Source organism: Pongo pygmaeus, chromosome 1, assembly GCF_028885625.2.
Source record: "Pongo pygmaeus isolate AG05252 chromosome 1, NHGRI_mPonPyg2-v2.0_pri, whole genome shotgun sequence".
Lineage (NCBI taxonomy): Eukaryota > Metazoa > Chordata > Mammalia > Primates > Hominidae > Pongo > Pongo pygmaeus.
In genome coordinates this window covers 48,128,397-48,151,434 of record NC_072373.2, presented here as the reverse complement: position 1 = coordinate 48,151,434, position 23,038 = coordinate 48,128,397, and the positions used below count along the sequence as shown (strand labels likewise).

The following is a 23,038-nucleotide window of genomic DNA, read 5'->3' as shown; positions in this document are numbered from 1 at the left end:
TTTTTAGTAGAGATGGGGTTTCACTGTGTTAGCCAGGAAGGTCTCGATTTCCTGACCTCGTGATCCACCCGCCTCGGCCTCCCATAGTGCTGGGATTACAGGCGTGAGCCACCGCGCCAGGCCTGAAAGGAGGTTATGTAGTCAAACCTCACCCAAGGAGTCAAACCCTAAGTGAGGAGTGTATCACCTTAAGTGAGGTTTGACTACAAAAAGCTTTAATTTTTTCTCAGTTACTGCTACCAACTGGGAAAGCCCCTGCCTTGTGGACAGTGAGTGCTATTAAAGGTTTCAAAACTGTATGGCCACTGCTGATTCCTACAAGGTCACATTTTGGTTATTAAGTCTCTGCCCTCATCCATTTCAAACTCCAATCTCCTATTCAACTCAAAGCTCCCCTTCCCTCCCTTCTCCTGCTCAGCACGGACTAGACTTGGGGACAAACTGGGAACAGGGCTGTGCTCTGCCATCTTATGGGTCCCTGTTCCATGGGCCCCTCTCCTGCTGGGGTGGGCATGGGGCCAGGGAAGGAGCTGACTCCTTCCTCAGTACCCAAGGCTGTCCTGCTGTCTGCCTTGAGTAGGTGTCCCTGCTCCTCCAGCTGATTGTTATTTTATTTTATTATGTCATTGGTTGCAAGACTTTCCTAATGAAGGAAGCAGTGAATTGACCTCTATCCTGGTGCAAACTCCAGGTTTCATGTGGCTTGTCTTCCTGAGTGGCGGGGTCTAGGTGGGCGTGTCCCTGGGACCTGCAGACTCCTTGTCCCTTTGGAAGGAGGGCAACCAGAGGAGAGCCACAGTGGGGCCTTTTAAAGTGTAGGGCCCAACGCCTGACTCCCAGTTGCCAGGGTCTAAGGCTGGTGCTGGAGAGAACGGCGTGGGGTGGGGGTGGGGAGTGGATCAGAACCTGGGGGAGGGAGGGGACTCATGTAAACAAACCCCACCTACAGTGCACTCTCTCCAAGCCCCCACATTCTACCCCTATATTCCAAAACTGCCTTCTGCTGGCATCACCTCAGATCTTCAGTCCCCTCTGTCCTTCTCCCACACTACCAGCCCAGGTCGCCAGCATAACCCCACCGTCCCCATGAGAACAGCCTCCTAACTAGTCTCCCTGTTTCCCCACCTGTGCTCCAACCAACAGGTCACTCCACAGCCAGAGTGATCTTCTAAAAATGTAAGTCAGTGCATCCTCCCCTTGCTTAAAATTATCAAACACTTCCCATCACACTCAGCGTAAAATCCAGTCCCCTTGACATGGCCCCCAAAGCCATGATGCAGCCCTCCCTCGTCCTTTCAGTCCATCCATCACACCAAGTTTTTTGCACCTGCTGTTCCTTCTGCTCCCAGCATCTTCTCACTCGCTTCCTCTGGCCAATGCCTATGAATCCTTTAGTTTTCAACTCAGTGATAGCTTCCACAAGGTTGCTTTCCCTCATCCAACACCTCCATTTAAGTTATGTCCAACCTGTTCTCTTTCACAGCACACTGCTGTTTTCCTCTGGGTTTCTCTTTTTACAATTTGAGACTCAGGCACTGCATATGTATATCTATATCTGTATATACATGTGTCTATGTCTATGCATATATGCATGTATGTGTCTACTTTATCTATCTACCTTCCTCCCATCTATCTACCTATCTCTTTTCTATCTATCTGCTATCTATCTATCCATCTATCCATCTGTCATCTATCTCTATCTCCTATCTATCATCTATCTATCTATCTATCTCTCTATCTATCTATCTATCTATCTATCTATCATCTATCCATCTATCCAGTGATCTAATGTCTCTTTAATACTTTTCTCCTCTTGTTTATGAAGGTAGGAAACAGTCTTGGTCTGTCCTCAGGTATAACCCTGATAACTAGCCAGTACCTGGAATAGAGTATGTGCTCAATAAATATGTGTTGGATTTACACAATGACTGAACCAATGTGTCAGTGACCCCTATTTTCTAATAGAAACATTGGTAATCAAGCAGATTTAATGCTTGCTTCGATATGATGTGAGCGAGGTAAACGTATGACCCTTCCAAGATCAAAGTTCTTCTTTTTCTAAAGTTACCGTCCTATGGACTTGTTACAGTGCTTTGAAAACTGTGAAAGACAATGCAACTCTAATGTGATTAATTTGCCATATTTTCCCTCTCTGACAATATTTGATATTTAAAAGATCAAACCTTAAACAAGATCATCTAATTTGAGAATGATTTTTCTCCTGTATTCATTCCCATGCATGGAGGCCACTGGGATCTACGGATGAACAACCCAGGGCCCCAGGTCCCAAGAAGTGCCCAGGCTAGACGTAGGGGAGAGATGAGGAAACCACCAACCGCTACTGAGTGGGATGAGGGCTAGGTGAATTCACAAGCCACTTTATATGAGCAAGAGGCAGTGGTAAGGTCTTACATTCCTAATTCCAGATTTCCCAGGTGAGTGATCAAATTTTTGCAATAGACAAATTTGAACATTATTTCACACAAGTTTTTCTATGATAAGGATTGATGCACTCGTACTTTGCATTATATAATCAGAAATTATTCAAATATTTCTTGGCTAAAATACAGAAGGGACTTCTTGAAACTATGCTTTTCTTTGTTTCTATCAGATGCCTGACTTAATTTGGTAGGAAGTGTACCATTCAAATAATTTTAACATTGTAATAAAAATACAGTAATCAGGATCCTGCCCTGTATGACCTTGGATGAGTCACGTAACTTCTCTGAGCCTCAGTTTCCTTGTGTATAAAATGGAGTTATTATATAGGACCTAATTTTGCACGTTACTGTAATTAGAGAGTGGACGTAAATTACATAACATAGTCTATGGCACACGATAGGTGCCTAATATATGGAGGCAAATATCATTTGTTAGTATTATCATGTAGCTGGCTTATAAATAATGCCAAGTGTCTCCCAGCAGAAACCACTACTCACCACATCTCCTGGGCCTGAACAGGTGGGAGATGTGGGGCCCGAGGGGTCTCTGTGTGAAGTTCAGAGGGAAAAACTGCTTTGTCCATTGCCCCTAAGTAGAAGTGAAGCGACTTTCTGCCTTTATCTTCATCAACCTGCATTCCTAGCTGGCATCATCTTCTGGGAATTGGCAGGGTACAGATGGGTGGGGAGAGGACGGGGTGAGGCAGCTCATCCTAAACAGGTCTCCCTGTCCTACATTTAGCAAGCCCAGCACAATCTCAGCACCTCTCAGCCTGGGAATCACACCACCTCTCCCACTCCGCCCACCGCTTTCCTGAAGAGCAGCCCCAGCCTAGCCCCAGGCTTCTTCAGGTTTGCATTGCTCAGGCCTGACTTTATGGGGAAAACTGCTTTGGGATTGGGGTGTGCTGCAGGTGTGGCCAGTGTGGCCAAGGCCAGCACTGAGGGCAGGGCCACAGGGCGGAGCTGGGGCTACTGCCCCCAACCCCCGCCGCAGGTCAGGGAGCTCTGCACAAGTATGGAAACATTTTTCTCCTGAGTCTTCATTTGAGAGCAATTTAAATTCCTGTAGATGCTGGGGTGGGAGCTGAGAACCTGGGATGAGCAGGTGGGTGGGGCTGAAGCCCTGGGAACAATGCCAGGCAGGGAGGCCTGGGCTGGGCACCCAGTCCTGGTTTCTGTGAATCACAGGAGGCCCAGAGTGAATGGGCCTTCAATGTGCGGCTCTTAAGGCAGCACCAGAGGCATCGCTGGTGCTCAGGAAGCCACAGGTGCTCAGGAGAGAGTCCCAAAGTCTTCTTGGAGAAACAGGGACTTCACCAAGGCCCTGAGGAAGGGGGAGGGTAGTTGGATAGGCAGAGAGAGAAAGAAGGGCAAGAAAAAGCCATGCAGAGATGGGAGAGCATAGGACATGTTGGAGAAACAAAAATAGCTAACTCCATTTGGCTGAAAACTAAGGCTGGAGGTAGACTGCAGAGGGTCCCTAAAGCAACTCTGCCACCTCCAACAACCGCCAGATAGGCCCTGCTGCCATCTAGACCCAGGATTCTGCCCACCCTGAGGTTTACTCACTATCTTTGCAGAGTCGAGGGGTAACCCACAGACAAGGTAATGACAGGTGCTTCCATGACCCACAGATCCCCCCAACTACTCTGGGACACAGATACGGGGTATAATTACTCCCAAGAAGGAGGAGGCTGGCTGATGATTCTCTTGCACCCTGGGTAAAGCCCCACTCAACCCCACCTCTACTGTTCCCTCCAGAGGCTGCCTCCACGTGCTAGACATAGCACATCTCCTCCTGTCAGGTCCCAGGTGGGCAGCTGGAAGGGAGCAGAGAGGGTCAAGCTCCTGGACTCCTGCCCTGTGCCCTCACCCCAAGTCAGCTCATGGGAGGCTCTGATTCTGGCCCAAGCACTGCAGTCTGGGGAGATTTGGGATGCTCCTCAATCTACAAGATCCACATGTTGGGAAGAATCCTGGCTCTGGCGTCACATGGGCCTGGATTCAAATCCCAGCTTTGCCACTTACTAACTGAATGGCCCTTGGCATGTTGCCTAAACTCTCTGTACCTCGGTTTCCTCATCTGCAACATGCGGTGTGATCTGGGGACTGTGGATGGTTGGCTGGAGAGAACATATGTAAGGTAGCTGGTCCAGTGCCTGCATGGGGGGCGCAGAGCGAGAAACACATGAAGGGTATGTGTGCAGGGGGAGAAGATGAGCTGACCCAGATCAGCAGCATTTTCCCCAAATTCACACTTAGTCTTCCTCCTGGTAGGGATGACAGGGCAGACTGGACTTTCAGAGGAGAAGCCAAGCCCAGAGAAGCAAGTGAGCGTCCGTGGCTACACTGTGGGAACATGGGGTCCAGCCTGGTCTCCCCTGCACCCCCAGCCTGCCCCATACCCAACAGGAGCCTATTGGAGAGCCTGGCCCTGGGACCTATCCCTGAGCCCAGCTATTTCCTCCAACCAGGGCGGGTTCCCTGGAAGCTCAGGCCCTGCCCCACCTTTCCCAGAAATCAAGCTGCAGAGTCGGGAGTGGAGCCTGGCCTGGGAACAAGTTCTGGCACCTCCATCCAGACAGTGGCACACGCTGAACCACCTGCCAGGAGGGACAGTCCGTAGCAGCAACTCCCGCCCACCTTCAACCCCTGGTGGTCTATCTGGTCAGGGAGAAGGCCAGGCCGTGGAAACAAGGAAGAAAGAGGAGCCATTGAAGGGTTCCCTAAAACCACACAGGCAAGGAGGAGCCAGCCCAGACCCAGCATGGGTGAACTCTTCTTCTGCAGACCTTGAGCCCTTGAGAAAGGCTAATAACGTGTTCTCATCCAAAAGGCAGTAGCAGTGGCTCGTGCTGATTACACACTATGCACTAAGCACTATGCTAGTTACTGCATGTTTATTTCATTTAGCCTTCATAACAATCCCCATTGTTTAGATAGGGGAACTTGAGCACAGAGAAGGTAAGGAATTTGACCAAAATCCCAGAGCTGGGAAGGGGCAGAGCCAGAGTTTGATGGGAGAAAGTGAGGCTCTAGCTTCAGAGCATGGGGGCTCCAGCTGGAGGAGCTGGAGTCCCAGGCGAAGGAGCCCTGGGGGAACACCTTGTTCTCTCCCAGTTCTACCTCTAAAGTGGGTATCACATGAACAAGCTCTGCCCAGGATGCGAGCTTGTTTGGAGAACGAATCTGATGACAGGATGGCAGAAGAGTCTTCACCTCTGACTCAGGGCTGAGAAAAGCCTGCAAGTAATTTTCCCTGAGCGTTTGGTGTACACGGGGTGCTGAGAGAGGCCCATGAGGCAATGGGATCATGGATCGAAAGTACAGTGAGATGGGATCTGAGAGGCATAGAGGGAGGTCCCTGTAGGGGACAGTGGAGACAGTGGTGGTCAGGGTGTCTGGGTGGGCATCAACTCACCCCGCTGCATCCAACTCCTCAGTGGTCAGGAGACCCAGGCCGGCTCTGGGCCACTGCTGCACCTTCAGTGTTTGGTTCAGGACCATCATAAGCACAAGAATGACGGAAGTGGTGGGTGAACTGAGGAGGGCGTGTGGAGGCCCTATCTGTGAAGCTATCTCAGTGTATTCTGTGCACACATCCATGATCTTTCTGTTCCCTAGGAATATTATGGGGAGAGCACAGGACCACTTGGTCTGAAGCCCCCACCCTTGCCTTTTGAAATTGGCAGGACTCCCTGCACTGGGCTGATAGACCAAGTGTGCCCCATGCACCCTGACACTCACTTGCTTTCTCCTCTGTCCTGGAATAGGACAAGGTCCCCTTCCCAGGCTCCACTTATGGACTAGTGCTCCAGGTTCCATGCAGACCAGGTGTCTGCAGATCTCCTGCCTAGAGGCAGCGCTTGGGTTAACCTGTGGTGTTCCTCTTAAGATGATGGGATGGGGACCTCAACTGGGTGAGGCCCCCATGGGGGCAGTGTCCGGGACACTCCGAAGTTCTTTCCTGAACACCAGGTGACCTTAGGAGAAAAGAGATTAAGTGGGACCTGGCCTTAGGGGCTGTTCAGAGTCGGAGGGCAAGGGTGTCTCCTGTGCCCACCTCTGGGCACAATTTTTTTTTTTTTGAGCGATTCCCCTGCCTCAGCCTCCCGAGCCCTACTACAGGCGTGCACCACCATGCCCAGCTAATTTCTTTTTTTGAGACGGAGTCTCGTTCTGTCGCCAAGCTGGAGTGCAGTAGAGACAGGGTTTCACCACGTTGCCCAGGATGGTCTTGATCTCCCGACCTCATGATCTGCCTGCCTTGGCCTCGCAAAGTGCTGGGATTACAGGCATGAGCCACTGCGCCCGGCCTGGGCACAATTTTTAAAAGAGAGACCACATCTACTAGAGCAGGGGTCCCCAACCTCTGCACCGCGGACCAGACTCTACCAGTCTACAGCCTGTTACGAACCAGGCTGCACAGCAGGAGGTGAGCTGTGGGTGGGTGAGCATGACAGCCTGAGCTCCACCTCCTGTCAGATCAGCAGCAGCATTAGATTCTCATAGGAGTGCGAACCCTACTGTGAGCCGTGCATGCGAGGGATCTAGGGTGCAAACTCCTTATGAGAATCTATTGCCTGACGATCTGAAGGGGAACAGTTTCATCCTGAAACCACCCCCACCCACCCACCCCTAATTTTCTTCCCCACCCCACCCCCCTGTCCATGGAAAAACAGTCTTCCAAGAAACTGGTCCTTGGTGCCAAAAAGGTTGGGGACCGCTGCACTACAGAAATGATCACAAGGACCCTGCTGGGAGAGGGGGAGCAGGAGACAGGGCCCCAGACACACGGCCCATCATGACCTCCTGTTGCACCAAGGAGACACTGAGGCGAAGGAGGTGGAGCCAAGGCAGCAGGTGGGGGTGGGGTTGCAGTGCCCTTTTATGGGGAGAGGGGCTATGGCACTGCCCCAGCTGTCCTATCCGGCAAACTGGGATAGTAGGGCTGGCACGTGCCAGGAGCTGCCAGTGGGTCTCCCAGAGCCCATGCTGAGAGCCCTCCTTGGGACTGAGGCCTGCATCCTGCTTCCCTGTCCATTTTGGGGGCATTTATGATGGAGCCTTCTTGTCCCCACCAGAAGATGCTTGGATTCTGCTAATAGCTATGTCTCTTCAAACACACCATGCTGGCTCTTGCTTCTCAAACTTTCTGTGTGCCATTCCCAGCCCCACCCCTGACCTCTTCCCCTTGACTTCCCCCCCCCCGCCCCACCCTCTGGTACTCAGCCTAGACACTCTTTCCTCCAGAAAGCCTCCCCACCTGCCAGGGCCAGGTGTGGTGTGTGGCTATGCCTCTCCCCAGCATTGCACCCCCCATCCTCTCCTGTCACCCAGGGCTGGGACCTCTGCTTGCTGTCTCCCTGCTGCTGGATGTGAGCTCTGTGAGCTCCATGAGCGATGAGCTGGCTTAAATCACAGCACCCCACACTCAGCACAGTGTCTAGCACATAGTTGGTGCTCAGGAGGTATTTGAATGGCTGACTGACTGAATGAATGAATGAATAAGAAATGAGGCTGAGACCCCAGGCTAAGCCCCTCCCTGTGGCCCAAGGACCATTTCCTCTTCATCTCTCACTACATGGATCCCAGTGCTTGGCACACAGCACAGGATAACATGTCTGCATTGTCTCCTGGGAGCATGAGAGCCACGCCTGCAGGAAGAGACCCGTCTAACAGAGTGTGGCATTGGATGGCATAGCTGTGACAGCGCATGCTCTAGCAAGCAGAAATGGATTTGCTCTGGCTGGGAGACCACAGGAAGCCTTTCCAGACACAGCTCATGAGGCACTTGCTGATGGGTGGCAAGTGAGGAGCCAAGGGAAGGAATCGGGAATTGGGAGAAAGTCCATGCCTGACAAAGAAATGGAGGGTCAAGAGAATGTGTCGTCTCAGGCTTTCCTCTGGAGAGGAGGATGGTGCCCTCTCATCGTTTCGTTGTCTTTCTGCCAACTGAAATCCATGCCACCAAGCTGTCCTCTTCAGCTCAGGACCCTGTGGTTTAAGCCCTCGAGGATGTGCAGATCATGGGAGGGGAAACTGAGGCACCCAGACTAACCCACACCTCTCAACAACTCAGGCCTGAACAGCTGCCCAATAAAACCAGCCTTTCTTCCTTCCTCAAGAGCTCCCTGTCCCTCAGATGCCTGGTTCCTAGGGCCCTGGCTAGGAGGAGAAAAAGAACGGGAACCATCCAAAGAGGCCTGCATTGTTCTCCAGTGAGTGACTCACACAGGGAACACTCCATCCCCCTCAACAGCATTTTTCCCATGTGCTGTTTTGGTGACTCCCAGGAGCTATGATCAGAAGCCCTTTCCACTGCTCCTGCCTCCTGGGCTGCACCCTGGGCCCTCCACCCTCTCGCCAGCTAGAGGCAAGCAGGGAGACCAGACAGGGGAAAGCTCCTCGGAGCTTGGCAGACACCGGGGACCTGTGAGACCAGGGTCTCGCTTCAGTTTCTCTCTCTCTGAAGGGGATGTGACAGAAATGCCAGTCAGTGTGTGGTGGCTTTTTATTACCGGTGTGGAGTGGGTGTGGGGGCAGGCAGGAGTGGTGGCTCCCACCTAGGCCAGCTCCCCATTTCCAAACAGGAGCTGCCTGGGGTGCCCAGGAGGGCCCGGGAACTGGGGGAGTGCAGGCCGGAGACAGGTGCGAGTGAGGAGCAGATCTTTGGTGAAGGAGACCGGGCTCTATTTCCAGCGCCCGGTGACTTTGGCCTTCCCGCGGGTCTTGGAGCTGCAGGGGAAGCAGGACGCAGTGACATGGAGACATAGGCAGGGTAGTAGGTCACCATGGGGCTGGGGTAGGACTGGGGTGCCAAAGGTGAGAGGAGCAGGCTGGAGCTGCCTCCAGGGGCAGAATAGCGCAGCAGCCTGAGGCTGGAGAGAAGCTTCTCTGCCCCACGTTTCACCCCCACCAGCAAGCAGAGGCCACAGGGAGAGAAGCACGAGGCCCCAGAGGAGCAAGAGAAGGAAACCTGTGGGCTGAAGCAGAGGAGGAAGGGCTGGGAGCCTGGGGCTCTCCAAGGAGGAATGGGATAGCTGGAAGGCAGGGAAGAAGGGGGCAGCGGGTGGGCTAGGCGAGAATGACCTCGGACACTTACACTTTCTGGTTATCATTGATCCTGTTTCGAAGAACATTGATCTGCAAGAAAAGTGGGAAGGACAAAGAGCAACACTGGAGCTGATTGGCTCAGGTCCCAGGTGGCCTGGGGATGGGGAGAAGGGGGCTGAGTGCAGCGGTGCAGGAGCAGAAGGAGAAGCATCAAAGAGTAGGAGGGGTTAGGATAGTTAAGGGTCAGGAGCGGCCCGTGTGCCACAGGCAGAAGCCAAGGAGAAGCTTCCAGGATGCCTCATGGGCCTCTCACTATGGGGTCCCAGGGCCATAGTAGGTTCAGGATATGAGAGTCCCATAAGGAGGGCCTCTGAGAGCCGGGCACAAAGCTGGCGGCTGTGTCATGGAGCTCTCCTAGCAGCCCAGCCCCAGACCCCTCTGGGGCACCCCTGCCCAGCTGCCCACCATCCCGGAAGCTGTGCCCTTTGAGGAGTAGCATCCCCATGCACCACCCCTGCAGGGCGCTGCTCCAAAGTTTGGCAAATCTGTGTCCTGTTGGCCAGTGCAGAGTTCAGTGTGGAACCAAAAGAAAAGAAAAAAGTGGAAGGCACAGGACTAGAGAGGCCATAACAATGGCTGACACCTGCTGAGCATTTAGTGGGTGCCAGGCTCTGTCCTGAGCACCTTCCCAGATATGAACCCATAGGGCTGCTATGAGGGTGTAGTAAGTTAATACATGGGACATGCTTGGAACAGTGGTTGGAATACTATAGTAATAATAACAATTAGTATTATCTCTGTAACCCTCACAATCACCCTCTGAAGTAGATTGTAGTGTTACCTGTGGAAATGGAGGCAAGGAACAGTGGACTAACTCACCCAATGTCACACAGCCAGTGAGGGGCACAGGTAGAAATTCAACCCAGGCATTATGGCTCCAAAGTCCATGCCATTGTCACCAGGCAATATAGCCTCTCTCCGTATTGGGAGGTGGGAGTGCCCTGTAGCCACTGCAGCCTGAGCCTGCCCAGGGAGGGGCTTCTTGCCCAGGGAGGAGTGGTTTGGCAGGAGCAGCAGAGGAGACCCTCCAGGGGAAGCTGAATTCTTCCCTTAGTTAGCAAAGAGGCCCTGGGACCGGGGCTTGGGGGTGGTGGGTAGGGAAGGACTGGCGCCCAGGTCTGAGCTCAGGTATGCAGCATCAGCGTCCTCTAAGCCATTTCCTTGCCTGGTGTCTGTTCGCCTAAGACCCTCATTAGTGCACACAGGACCCCGAAAGACTGTGGGCTTGAGGCTCAGCCTAACTCTGCCCACACCAGAGCCTTGGGTGTATGTGGGGAGAAGCACCTCTCTGTTGGCAGCCTTCCCCTTCCACTGGGGGTCCTGGCTTGGTGCATCCTGGTCCTTGTATCCAGCTCAGATCACTGAGCTGCTGCCTCGACGTGTTGGAGACCCCCAGGTTTGGAACCCCAGGAAAGTGTCTCTGCTCAGCCCCAGCGAGCTCTCAGACACTTCCAGCAAGCAGTCGTCAATGCGGTGGACATGGAACACTGCTGAAGGCCAGGCAGCAGGGGCAGATGCAGGAGCTGAAGGGGGCTGGTGGGGAATAGGGACAGGGACCCAGGGACCTGCAGCAGTATTATGGGACCCAGTGAACCAGGAGGAGCGTGAGATGGAGATGCTGGGCGGGGACAGCATGGCGGCCCACCTCATATTTCTGCTGCTTGAACTTCTCCTGCAGGTCGAACTTCTCTGCCTCCAAGTTATAGATGCTCTGCCACAGCTCCTTGGCCTTCTCCCTGCAGGAGCAAGGGTGGGAATGGGGAGGTCCAGTAAGGAAGGGCCCTCCTGGGCCTCCGTCCTGGTCCCGGCCCAGCCCCCTGGGTCCCAGCCCTCCTTCCCATCTCCAGGCCTGCCAAGGATACCCCAGCCCACCCCCTGGGCCTGACCCAGCCTGGGGACCAGACGGCAGCACCCAGTGCTCAGGAATGGACACCAGGGGCTGCCAGGGCAAAGTTCCAAGAACAAGCGGGGATCAGGAGAAGCCCTTCTGGCGCAGGAGAGCATCTAGTTCAATCCCCTGTCCTGACACCCGTGTGCAGGTGGGTAGATGAAGCTCAGAGGGGTGGGGCACCTGCTCAGCAAAGCCCAGAAAGCCCAGAAAGGAGTTGGCCCCACCTGCTGGGGCCCAGCTCTGGTCCCACCAAACTTGCCATGGGAAAATATGTGAGGCAGTCACGCCCTCTGGTGGCTCACAGCAAGAAGTGCCCACGGCCCGACCCCTCCCAGAGCAGATGCCGGCAGTGCCCCAGGACCACTCCTCCCAGCCCCCACCTCAGCTGATCTTCATTCAGATGATCGATGGCCAGCACCTTCCTCCTCTCGGCCAGAATCTTCTTCTTCTTTTCCCGCTCGGTCTGCCTCTTCCCGCTTTTCCGCTCTGTCTGAAGGGTGTGGGAAGCAGAGAAAACTGGCCAGACTGCCCCCTCCCTGTCCCCTAACCCTCCCCAAACCCTCTGGGGGTGAAGCAAGGCCTGCAGGAGGGCCAGGTTCTTATGCTCTTCTTCCTGCCACACCCCACACTACCAACTACATGTATTCCCTGGGGAAACTGAGGCAGGGGCAAGGAGGATCACGTCAGTCTCTTCCTTCTTTGCCTAACTAATCTCTTTCACCTCTCACCAGCCTTCCCCCTCCCCAGCCAGCCCAATCTCTTCACTCCTCCCCTCCAGTAAGGCACCTTCCCCTCCCAGGGAGCTCCCCAAAACTATGGGGAGGAAGAAGGCTTGAGGTTTTTGGTACCCACCTGGGCCTGCTAAACCGGGAAACCATGAGAGAGAGGCCCAGAGAAAAAGACCCAAGACCGCAACAGAGACACAGAGAGAAGGCGGGAAGACAAAGGCAAGGAGAGACATGGAAGAGAAGATTCAGACACTCGCTGTAGTCAGCTGGGTTTACTAGGACGTGGGTCTGGGGGTTACAGCAGGGGCTGTTTGATAGCATGAAGACTTTGATGCCAAAGTCTTGGCTGGTGTGGTCACCATGGGGGCAGAGGCAGGGGGTGGCCTGGTCCTGAGCTAGGGACTAAGCTGGAAATCCAAGAAAATGTTTTGATTCCTTCACTACCTAGAGAAAATCAATTTCGCATATCCCTCCTCCCTTGAGAATGGAGAATCTAGGAGGAATGGGGCACAAAAGTTAGGGATCGAGAGTGAGTTTCCAGGAACAAACAACCTCACATCCATGTGGCACATAGACACTTCCCATGGTAGCTCATTTGAGCTTCTCAAAGCATCAAGGCAGGCAATATGAGTGCCAGTTGAAGAAACTGAGGCTCAGAGGTTGCAAAAGGTCACACAACTGTGTGTGGCAGAGCTGGGTCTCCAACTAGAGCTCTGACTCTAGGCACAAGGCTCTTCCAGCTGCACCCAGCCTCCTTGGGGGCTCCTGAGCACTGCTGGGGCCAGGCATGGGGGGCACCATTAGTGCCCCAGGCTCTGCCTGTAGCCCCCTACCCCAGCAGGCCCCTCCTAGTGCAAGCCACAGTCGGGCTGAAAACCAGCTCAGGGGCTGGGCATGAGAAGACCTCAGTCTTCCACCCACAGCAGCTGGAAATCTCTTCCTGGGATCTGACCTAAAGTCTACCTGCTGCAGTGGACACCTCATTCCTCAGGGCTATACCAGGATCTCCTGGCGACCCCTGCTGCTCCCCACCTACCTTCTGGATGTAACCCCCAAAATGCATCATGTTGGACAAAGCCTTCTTCTTCCGGGCCTCATCCTCAGCCTTCCTCCTGTTCTCCTCCTCCTCTCGTCGAGCCCTCTCTTCCTGATTTACAGCAAGGAGGAAGAAAGCAAATTAGGGGAAAGGATTGGAAACCCTGATTCTGGGCTGAAGCTTGTGGTCTTTATGGGTGAGTTCAGCTTTCTCTCCGCTGGGCAAGGAGCTTTCTGAGAGGGTAGCTCCCAGCACAGAGCTGGCCCACAGGAGTCCACTGACTGAGAAATGACTGCGTGAATGAATGAGGTCCTGATTCCCAAACCAGAGGTCTCGTCATCCCCTCAAGCTGGGAGTGCCCCTGGAAGACCTGTTGCTCTGGAAATGCCTTCAGCAGCTGCACAGGAAGAGAGCTACAGGGCCTTCAGTTCCCACGAAGTCTGCACTGGGGAAGGGATGAGGGCTGGAGAGTCTTATAAAATAACACGTTCATAAGGACGCAGGCGTTTCTCTCTTGTTTGCTGATGTATTATCAGAGCCAAGACAATGCCCGGCACTTCCTAGGTTGATATTGATATTGTCTCTTTTTTTTTTTTTTTTTTTTTTTGAGATGGAGTTTCACTCTTGTTGCCCAGGCTAGAGTGCAATGGCATGACCTCGGCTCACCACAACCTCCACCTCCCGGGTTCAAGTGATTCTCCTGCCTCAGCCTCCTGAGTAGCTAGGATTACTGGCATGCACCACCACACCTGGCTAATTTTGTATTTTTAGTAGAGACAGGGTTTCTCCATGTTGGTCAGGCTGGTCTCGAACTCCCAACCTCAAGTGATCTGCCTGCCTTGGCCTCCCAAAGTGCTGGGATTACAGGCTTGAGCCACCGCACCCGGCCAATATTGTCTCTTGACTGATTTCATTCATGTCGATGAATAGAGAGGGGCCTGGGGGCCCAGCAGGAGCTGGGAGCATGGGGGACCTCCATGGGCCTGGGCTGGGGGTCACTCACAGCCAGGCGGTTCTGCCGCTCCTTCTCCCGCTCATTCCGGATGCGCTGCTGCTCGGCCCGCTCTGCCCGACGTCTCTCCTAAGGAGAAGAGCAAAGCCCACCCAGGTGTGCATAGGGAGAAGGTGACATCGCAGGTACAGAAACCTGCATGGATGGAGTGGCAAGGGAATTCCTGGGGGGGGGGGTTCCTTCTAGAGTCTTGAAGCAGTGGTGCCCGGCCTCCAAGGGCCTCCACTTTCAACCAGCTCCACGGACGTGCACACCAGGGTACCTGCAGTGACCCACCTCCAACATTCCTCGTGGTGAGACCGCCCTCCACAATTGGGAAACATCAGGCAGGCTCCTCCTGAGCTCTGCCCCCACCTCCATCCCACCCTGCCCTGGCAGCTGCTCTGTGCCATATGCTTGGATAGATGGCCAAGTCATTGCTCCAGCCAGAGCAGCATGTCTGTGGGAAGGCAAGTTTGATGGGGAGAAACAAAAGCAATCAAAGCAGCCTCCACGCTCTGCAGGAGAAGGATGTGGGATTCTGCAGGTCACACTCCCCTTCGTCTGTGGGGGAAGAGAAGGCAAGGGGAGGGGTGGCGCAGCAGGCCTGTGACCAACCAGTCCACAGCCCGGGCCTGGATTAGGCCCTGGGGGAGGCCTGAAACAGATCAGACTCAGCTCTGGCAGTCAAGGAGCATCCAGTCAGATGGGGAGGGAAGGCAGGGACCCAAGAAACCAGTCAGGGCTGCAGGAGCTGTGCAGAGTGCTGGAGGGCCTCTGAAGGAGAGCTCACACCTAGCTGGGTTTGAGACACCGAGGAAGGCTGTCTGGAGGAGGTGGAGCCTCACAAAAGGGAGGGAGGACAGACTGGGCAATCAGAGAACGTTAGGTGGGCAGACTGGACACCTACGATCCTGTCTTTGAGAGAAACGAGCTCCTCCTCCTCCTTCTTCCTGTTCTCAAAGTGAGCCTCGATCAGCGCCTGCAACTCATTCAAGTCCTTCTCCATGCGCTTCCGGTGGATGTCCTGTGGGTGGACCACTGCAGCTCAGAGGCTGCCACTCCAAAGAGTCCAGGGGAGAGATGGGTGGGCTAGACACCCCCGCAACACAGTGCAAAAGACCTCTGGCAGGGCCTGGCATCTGGCCAGGGAAGGGGTAACTATGGCCTGAACCCAGGACCATGCTCATGGGCGGGCACCCAGCCTGGCTGGTGCTGCACCCCATCCCACCTGTGCTCTACCCCAGCCCAAGGTCACAAAATCTCTGTCACTGAGGGCCCTTGGGACTATCCCCAGCCCAGGCCTGCTCAACCCACAGCCACCGCTTACATCAAAGTCCACTCTCTCACCATCGGGGATCTTGGGAGGCACCAAGTTGGGCATGAACGACCTGTTGGAGAGAGGAATAGTCAGTGAGCATCAGCCCCATTCTGGACCCAGGGACTGAGGGTGTCCAGGACAGGCAGGGCCCTGCTCCTTCCTAGAGAATCTTCCAGGACTGCCCCGACCAACCACAGCAATGATAGTAACACTGACGTCAACAATGGCAGTCCTCAGCCTTGCTCAGCACCTGGGAATGCACAAAGGTCTTTCACATATGCTATTTCACTTCATGCTCATGATATGCCCATGAAGTAGGTACCATTAATCTCAGGAGAACTGAGGCTCAGGGAGGTAGAATGACTTGCTCAAAGCCATACAACTTGGAATCAAAGAGGCTGTGACAAGATGGCATGCTTGTTGGACTCCAAATCCCCTGGTGGACCCCGCAGAAACTCGCCATGAACCTGGGAGTCTTGCAGTTTGGTCCTGGTCCCAACACATACTGAGACCCAGGGGGTTCTCTGATTCTTCGTGTCCCCATCTGCCCTCAGGTGTGTGGAGCTGAAATGAGATACCACAGTGCACAAGAGGCCAGGAAGGGAAAAGGCACTGGGCAAATAAATGGATCTGGGATGTCTTGGGCTGATTTCAGAAGGCCCCACTGAAATGGGAAGAGCCTGTGAGTGGGCAGAGGTGCCATGGGTCAACCTCTGCTGGCGGGTTGGCATCACAAAAAGGGAAATGCTCCCTATCCCCCAGTCCCCCCAGCATACACCACCTTCAGGTGGGCTTCACCTGTGTGGCACCAAGCTGCCCTGCCCTCTCTCAGCTCTCTGAAGCCGCCATGCCTATGCTGGCACGGTTTCATTGTTTGGCTCCCCACAATTTGCTTCCCTTTATCCCAAGGTCCCACCTCAGTCATGGAGGAGGGTGTTCTGGCCATACTGTGAGAGAGGAGAGTGTCTGTTCAGGGCCCTTCCTTTAGAAGAACATAGCCCTGTCCCTGCTAGGGTGCACAATTGGTGATGGAGTGTTGGGTGGAATTCAGCCCTCACTCACTCCCTTAGGAAGAGACGCTTGTGCAGTACACAACTTGTACAACTGTACTGTGGTGGTCTGTGCCCACCAAACCCCCAGCCCGTGTCCACTGCCCCATACTGCACCCTGTTCCATCGTCATCCTCTCTCCCTGAGCCTCTGCTCCCGGCTCTACCCAGGTGCATCCCCACTCACCTGGGCTTTGGTTTGGACTCCTCCATTGGGCCATCTGGAGGAGACAGAAGCACACAGCCATGGGTCAGGGGGCCCCAGACATGGTCCCAACTCCACCCTCGATGAGCTAGACCTCTGTGGATTTCCATTTCCCCATCTGCACAGTGAGTCCCTCCCGGCTCCAGGGAGCCCTGATTCCAGGAGCATCCAGGAGAATGAAGGCAGCGGGGGCTGCAGATGCCACACTCCCTCTCCCATAGAGTTCTGCAGGGCACACACTCACGCAGTATGGAACTTCACACAGAGCCTTCTCTCACTCACCAGTTCTGGGCAAAGCAATTTTGCTTCTCTTGTGCTTCACAGTGAGGAGGCCTTTGGAAAGGTCCCCAGGGGTCCTGGCCCTAGAATCCCCTCCCAGGTCTTTGCCTTCTTCGTTACCCCCTGGACTTCCTGGTGGCCACAGGGCAGAAGCTGATGACATGATTCCAAGCCCCAGCTGGTTGTCCCCTCCCCTTTGGAGAAGTGACTGGGACCACCTAGAACCCTAGTGAAGGCTGCAGCATGACTATGACTGCAGCAATGACCCAGCATGACCATCTATGCATTGGGATTTCATCCTACGGACACCACATCCTACAAGTGATTTCACCTAAGCTCTAGGAGCTTCAAGTGTGGATATGACTTCTGGGTCCCATTGCTCTGTCCAGACCAGGGGGCTGGACAATGGTCCCCTCTCCCACTGGGTGCCACCAATGCAGCTTCTCTGGGAGGAGAAGGGGCAAAGTTGAAAGCTCAACATCTAAAACTTTGGAAGTGCCACCAAGTTCTGTCCTCTCCTCTCCCAAACCCTCTCAGTGCACATCCACTTCCCTGGAAAGAGCACTGTGGGCATTCTCCTCCAAAGCTGCTGTGAGGGGTTCTTTTACCTCCCTTGTACCTCTCTCCTGATATCCTTACCTTCAGCCTCCTTCTCTTCCTCTTCTTCTTCATCTTCTAAATGAAACATGAGAAATCAATCAAGGTCCTTGTTCTGAGCTCAAGTCCCCCCCTCCACCACCAGCAAGAGCCTCCCCCACAGATAAGTCCTAGCCAAGATGCACTCTGTTGGTTTTTGGGGCCACAGAGCTGTCTCTCACACACACACTCCCCTGGACCCAAGACTGCCTGACACAAGAGAAGCGCTGGGTCAACGTTTGTTGATTGGGCAATCAATGGTTGAATCTTAGTCGATAGGAGAATCAGGTGCACATGGGAAAGCCTGTTCTGGGGGGTTTCTTACTGCCTCAGGAATGGCTCCAGGGGCTCTCACCACCCCCTGAGGCCCCTGCACCCTCATCCAGAGACTTACCTTCTGCCCTGGTCTCCTCAGTCTCAGCCTCTGCTTCAGCATCCTCTTCCGCTGCCTCCTCCTGCTCTGGAGAAGTGAAGCAGACAGAGTGAAGAAGCAGGCCCCACTCTATCAGGCAGAACCCAGAGCAGAGAATGGGCAGCGAGGAGTGGGGATCGGGGTCAAGACGTCTAGGTCCAGATGAATTTGGGGGCAACCAACGTGCTGGGGGGCTGCCATTCTTGGTTTTGACTGTCGGCTACCTCCCGCCACCCAGCTTAGCCCCACTCATCCCGGCAACCTCCCTGATGATGGGACTCCACCTCATTCCCCAACTTTCCAGCCCAGAAGTTCCACCCTGTGTCTGGCACCACAGAACATGCCCTGCTTAAGCTGAGGTGTCCGGAAGCTCCTGTCCTGAACCTAGTGACTCTAGACACCCTCAATCCACATCTCAAAGAAACCAAAAGAGTACGACTGTGTGGCTGGATGGCACACCCAACATCTGGATCTTCATACTATCCAGACAGTGGGCAGGATTTTTCTATTTTCATCCATTTATTTGGCAGGATGTGGCCCCCATCTCAATCAGGCACTTGGAGTAGACAGACAGACAAACAGATAAGGGAGACAGGATGCCGCCTGGCCTGGGCTGTGCCTGTAGGAAGCGTTCTGTGATGCCTGTTCACCGATGCACTGGGAAGTGGGTGCCTCTTGGCAGAGGGAGAAGAAAAAGCCTCAGGCAGGAGGAAGACACCATCATGGGAGAAGGGTTGGCCTTCATTTCCTCTGTCCTCCCTTCCCAGGTCTGAGTCCTCTCTGAAACCTGGAGATGCCTTTTATTTGATCCCTGCAGGAGTCTTACCTCAGAATGATCCTTCTAGAAAGTGTGAAAGCAGAGGGCTAGCGAGGAAGGATATGGCCATTGTGGGGTCCACCTTTAGGCCACCTCTGCCACCTCATCTGAAGTGTCATTTCTCTGTACAATACACCCCACCCCACCCAGTGGCCCTGCAACATCCCAAGGATGGGAAGCTTACTGCCTCCCCAACCCACCTACTGCATCTTGAGATACAGCTGTCAGAATGCACTTTCTAAAATTAAGCGCTGGTCTCACTCCCTTGCCTTGGTCCTGTGCTCCCCATCAGCAGGGCGCATCTGAAGGCTGACGTCATGTCCTTCCTGCTCTGGCTATTTCCAGTCTCCCCGGCTGCTCTCCAGAGGACTCTGTCCCCAGAACCCCCAACCAACACCTGGCCACCCTGTCTGGCGCTGTCCAGCTCCTAAGGAGGGCCCAGCACGGAACACTGGGATGTGCGCGGGGGCAGGGTGGTGCTGCTGTCTTCCAGATGCTGGACCCCCTCTATGGCCACATTTGGAGCAGCTTGGGAGACCAGCTAGCTTGGGTCCCTCCCACTGCCCAACCCAGGGGAAGGATCCAGGAACCAGGAAGAGGAGCCAGTGACCCTGAAGTTCAGGCATGATGAGCAGCTTGGAACTGTGATCCTGGCCCCTGGGAGGCAGGGGAGGAAACGACTGACCCACTCCATCCCTGCACCCTACTCACACCCCCCAGCCCCCAGAGGAGGGCCCCTGGACAAGGAGGCTGCACTCGGGACAGCAGGCAGCAGAAAGCACCACAGAAGGAAAGGCTGTACTACCGTCTTCGTCCTCTCTCCAGTCCTCCTCTTCTGAGGTTCAGGGAGTGGCCGCAGCAGAGGGGAAAAGCAAGACAGGTTAGTCTGGGAGCAGAGAGCCCGGGGCAGGAGCAGCCGCCCAGCGCAGTGGTTTTAAGAGTGTGGGCTTTGGAGTTAGGCCAGCATTCCAATTCCCAAGCCACTACTTTCCAGCAACAGGGGCAACTCTCAGTTACTTCCCTGAGCCTCAGGTGCCTCATCAGTAAAATGGGAATCATTCTACTCACTTCTCAGCCGTGGTGAGGACTGAATGACCTAGCTTGCATAGAGCGCCCAGCAGGTGCCTGGCACAAGAGGAGCATGCGATCTGTGGTAACTGCAATGCCTCTAGACGACAGAGCCTCGGCCTCCTTCTTACTAAGACAGAGGCCCCTAAAGAGCAGAGAGTGGGGGACAATTCACTTCCATCAAATTTCCTGCCCTCAACGAGCCTGCCCATGTTCCTGCTCTGAATGAGGCTCTTGGGTATCCTGCAAACTATGTCCAGTTTCCAGGAGTCACACTTTAGAAAGCCTCACTGGAGAGCCTGGCCCCAGGGTAGATTTGCCCGGCCTGTTGAGAGGATGCTGCCCCATCTAAGAAGGGTCCAGCATTATAAACCTAAGGAAAGAGGCTGCATCTGCAATAGTTGTTCCATGTACAAATATCTGCCCAAAAAAAACAGTTCTAGCAAGTGGAACAATTCCTCTCCTGGAAGAAGGACACCTGGCATTATCTATCCTGCAGGCTTAGTGGACACCCATCTAGACGTTGCTCTCTCTTGATCATTTGCAGCCAGATCCTCAACTGTGTGGGAAGCGGGTCTCGTCTATTCATGGCAAGCAAGGCAGATGCTACATGGCTCAGGCCCCAGCACAGTGGAGAATGACTCTGTTAACTCACAGCCAAATTCTACTGTGTGTGGCAGGCAGATTGGTCCCAAGTCCAGAGATCTATGTCTCAAACTCCACCACCCCAAACCCATTATAAGGTAGTGGAAAATCCTCCAAAACAAAGGAAGGGCTATCATATCAAGAGTCTGTTCAGGGAACACAGCAGAATTTGGAGCCAGCTAGATTTTTTTATTCAAAAATATATTTCTGATAGCTTCTGAAGTATCTGGTGTTCCTTAAAAACCAAAAAAGACGCCTGTGGCCTCCTTCAGTTTCTCCCATGAATTTCTCTTCTGTCTCCTCTTTGGCCAGACACCCCTGGAACAGCCCTAAATGTGCAAGAGGGTCCCCATTTTCCCTAGGAGCCATGGGGAGCAAGGGCGGGGCCACCTGGGCTCCCTCCTTGGACCTTCATAGAGACCCTTCTCCTAATATCTACACGCCACATGCTGAAGTGATACCTGAGCCACTAAAAGGCAGGGTCCACCTGCCTGGGGTGCAGGGGGAGGACTGGAGTGAAGCCTCTGAATCATTTCCATGTGCCAAGCTCTCAGGAAGAAGGGAAGGTGAGGGCGTTCTTTCAGGGAGATGTGGGACCCACAGCTGAGGAGGGCAATGGGTTAACCGATCAGAACAGGAGCAGCAAGAGGGGCCTCTGCAAGCTCAGAATCATGACAAAGCTTCATGCCGAGATAAGACGTCTCAGATCACTGAGCAATTTCATACTCACAATCGCATTTGAGAAATTACTAAATGGAATCTTTTGGGGCGTATCATGGCATTGTGGTTATGGTTTTTAAGTAGTGCTTATCTCTTAGAGATACTGTGTAGTGAAATCTTGAAGCATGAAATGACATGGTGCCTGGGAACAATTTTGGATGTCTGCTCCAAAATAACTGGTGGAAGGCAGAGTATAGAGGAAAGAAGATTGGCCCTAAGATGATGATTGTTGAAGCTGGTAACGGGTACATTGGGCAGGGGGAGCATTATTATTATTATTGCTACCTTTATATGCATTTAAAATTTCCCATGATAAAAGGGAGAAGAAGCAAAAAAAATTGAGAAAAGTGATCATTGTGTTTAAAGCAAATGGCAGACAGAAGAGACAGGTTTAAATCCTTTGCCTCAAGACCCAAGCAACCCAGGTAGGACTGATTCCCATTTTAGAAGGCACTGTTGTTGGAGGATCTTGCTCAGCTGAGAGTGAGGAGCAGGGACAGATGAGCTGCTTTCCCAGGGCTCCCAGGATTTCCACATTGCTGAGCCTGCCCCTTTATGGCTCTCCACCTGCCTAAGGTACATACCTTCAACAGCTGCTTCTGCTCAGAAGAGAAGTCCAAGCAGCAAGAGAAGAGAGAAGAGGTGGGTCAGTTTCGAACCAGGCTGTCTTTGATCCAAATGAGTACACACGTTTACGCTTACCTTCCTGCTCCCTGAGAGCAACAGGAAACACTGTCAGTAGCTCGCACACAAGCACATGCAAACACACATGCCTGCACACACATGCACACACACGTGCCTGCACACACATGCACACACGCGTGCCTGCACACACATGCACACACAGGCTTGCGCACACTGGCCTTTCCCCAAAGATAATCCCCCTTTTTTTTCCCTTGTTGCCTAGTGGAGTCCACGCTGCTCTGCCCACCTTGCAATGACACCCGCTAGCCTGGCCTGCCCTTCTCATGCAGGACTGCCTCCTACCATTCTCTGCAAGCCTCCGCCCCAGCCAGCTTGGTCTCACCAGCGTTCCCTCACTTACTCTTTCCATCTTTGCCCAAGCTGTACCCCTTTCTAGAAAGTCCTGCCCTCTCCCAAATCTCTTATCTCTCCAAATTCTACACAGGTAGGACCTGCCTTCTCCACACAGCCCCCTGACTATTCCAGCCCCTGATCTCCCTCTCCTCAGAACTCCTGCACTACCAACAGCCCGCCCTCCACACCGGGCCCAATTTGCTAATTTCTTCCCCCAGTTTATGTCTTAACATCTCAACAAGAGAGTAAGTTCTGTAAGGGCAGTAGCCGTGCCTATACCCCTGTCTCCTCCCTGGTGACCACTATCCTCCGTAGTTATCGGATTGGCTGTGTCCCACCCCCTGGTTTCCCTCTGGGACAGGACTGTGGGCAGGGCACTGTCAGGAGAGAGTAGGGATCCAAGACGGGGTGATAACACTGGGTTCTGAGCTGGGGTTTGGGGGGCATAATCAGCTCTGTGCCTCTGGAGAGTCATTGAACCTTCCTCAGTCAGTTTCAGGAGACCCAACATCTCAGCTTCTCTGTTCATGGCCCCTAGCCAAGACTGGCCAAGGACCCTGATGACCCTGGAGCTGAACCTCTGTGCTTCCCAAAGTCCGTCGGCCTGTGCTTTGCCTGGGATCTACCACCCAGGGGTATAGGA

At 53.8% G+C, this 23,038-nt stretch overlaps 1 protein-coding gene across 2 annotated transcripts in view; it reads right to left on the bottom strand.

Annotated features, from left to right (window-relative positions):
* Nucleotides 1-8,940: 8,940 nt before the first annotated feature.
* The window catches only part of TNNT2 (troponin T2, cardiac type), a 25,192-nt gene continuing 11,094 nt past the window's right edge, over nt 8,941-23,038 (bottom strand). The window contains exons 2-13 of one of the 2 annotated variants that reach the window (XM_054462578.2): nt 21,942-21,958; nt 18,090-18,155; nt 17,699-17,734; nt 16,763-16,796; nt 15,537-15,597; nt 15,117-15,233; nt 14,219-14,296; nt 13,216-13,326; nt 11,832-11,941; nt 11,206-11,296; nt 9,550-9,590; nt 8,941-9,182 (exon numbers count right to left, since the gene is read on the bottom strand). In XM_054462578.2, coding sequence (XP_054318553.1) covers nt 9,137-9,182; nt 9,550-9,590; nt 11,206-11,296; nt 11,832-11,941; nt 13,216-13,326; nt 14,219-14,296; nt 15,117-15,233; nt 15,537-15,597; nt 16,763-16,788 — 681 coding nt within the window. In that variant the 5' untranslated portion in view covers nt 16,789-16,796; nt 17,699-17,734; nt 18,090-18,155; nt 21,942-21,958 and the 3' untranslated portion in view covers nt 8,941-9,136. Of the gene's footprint in view, nt 9,183-9,549; nt 9,591-11,205; nt 11,297-11,831; nt 11,942-13,215; nt 13,327-14,218; nt 14,297-15,116; nt 15,234-15,536; nt 15,598-16,762; nt 16,797-17,698; nt 17,735-18,089; nt 18,156-19,729; nt 19,760-21,941; nt 21,959-23,038 lie in introns of those variants that run through there. The other variant, XM_054462568.2, reaches the window with a different exon arrangement.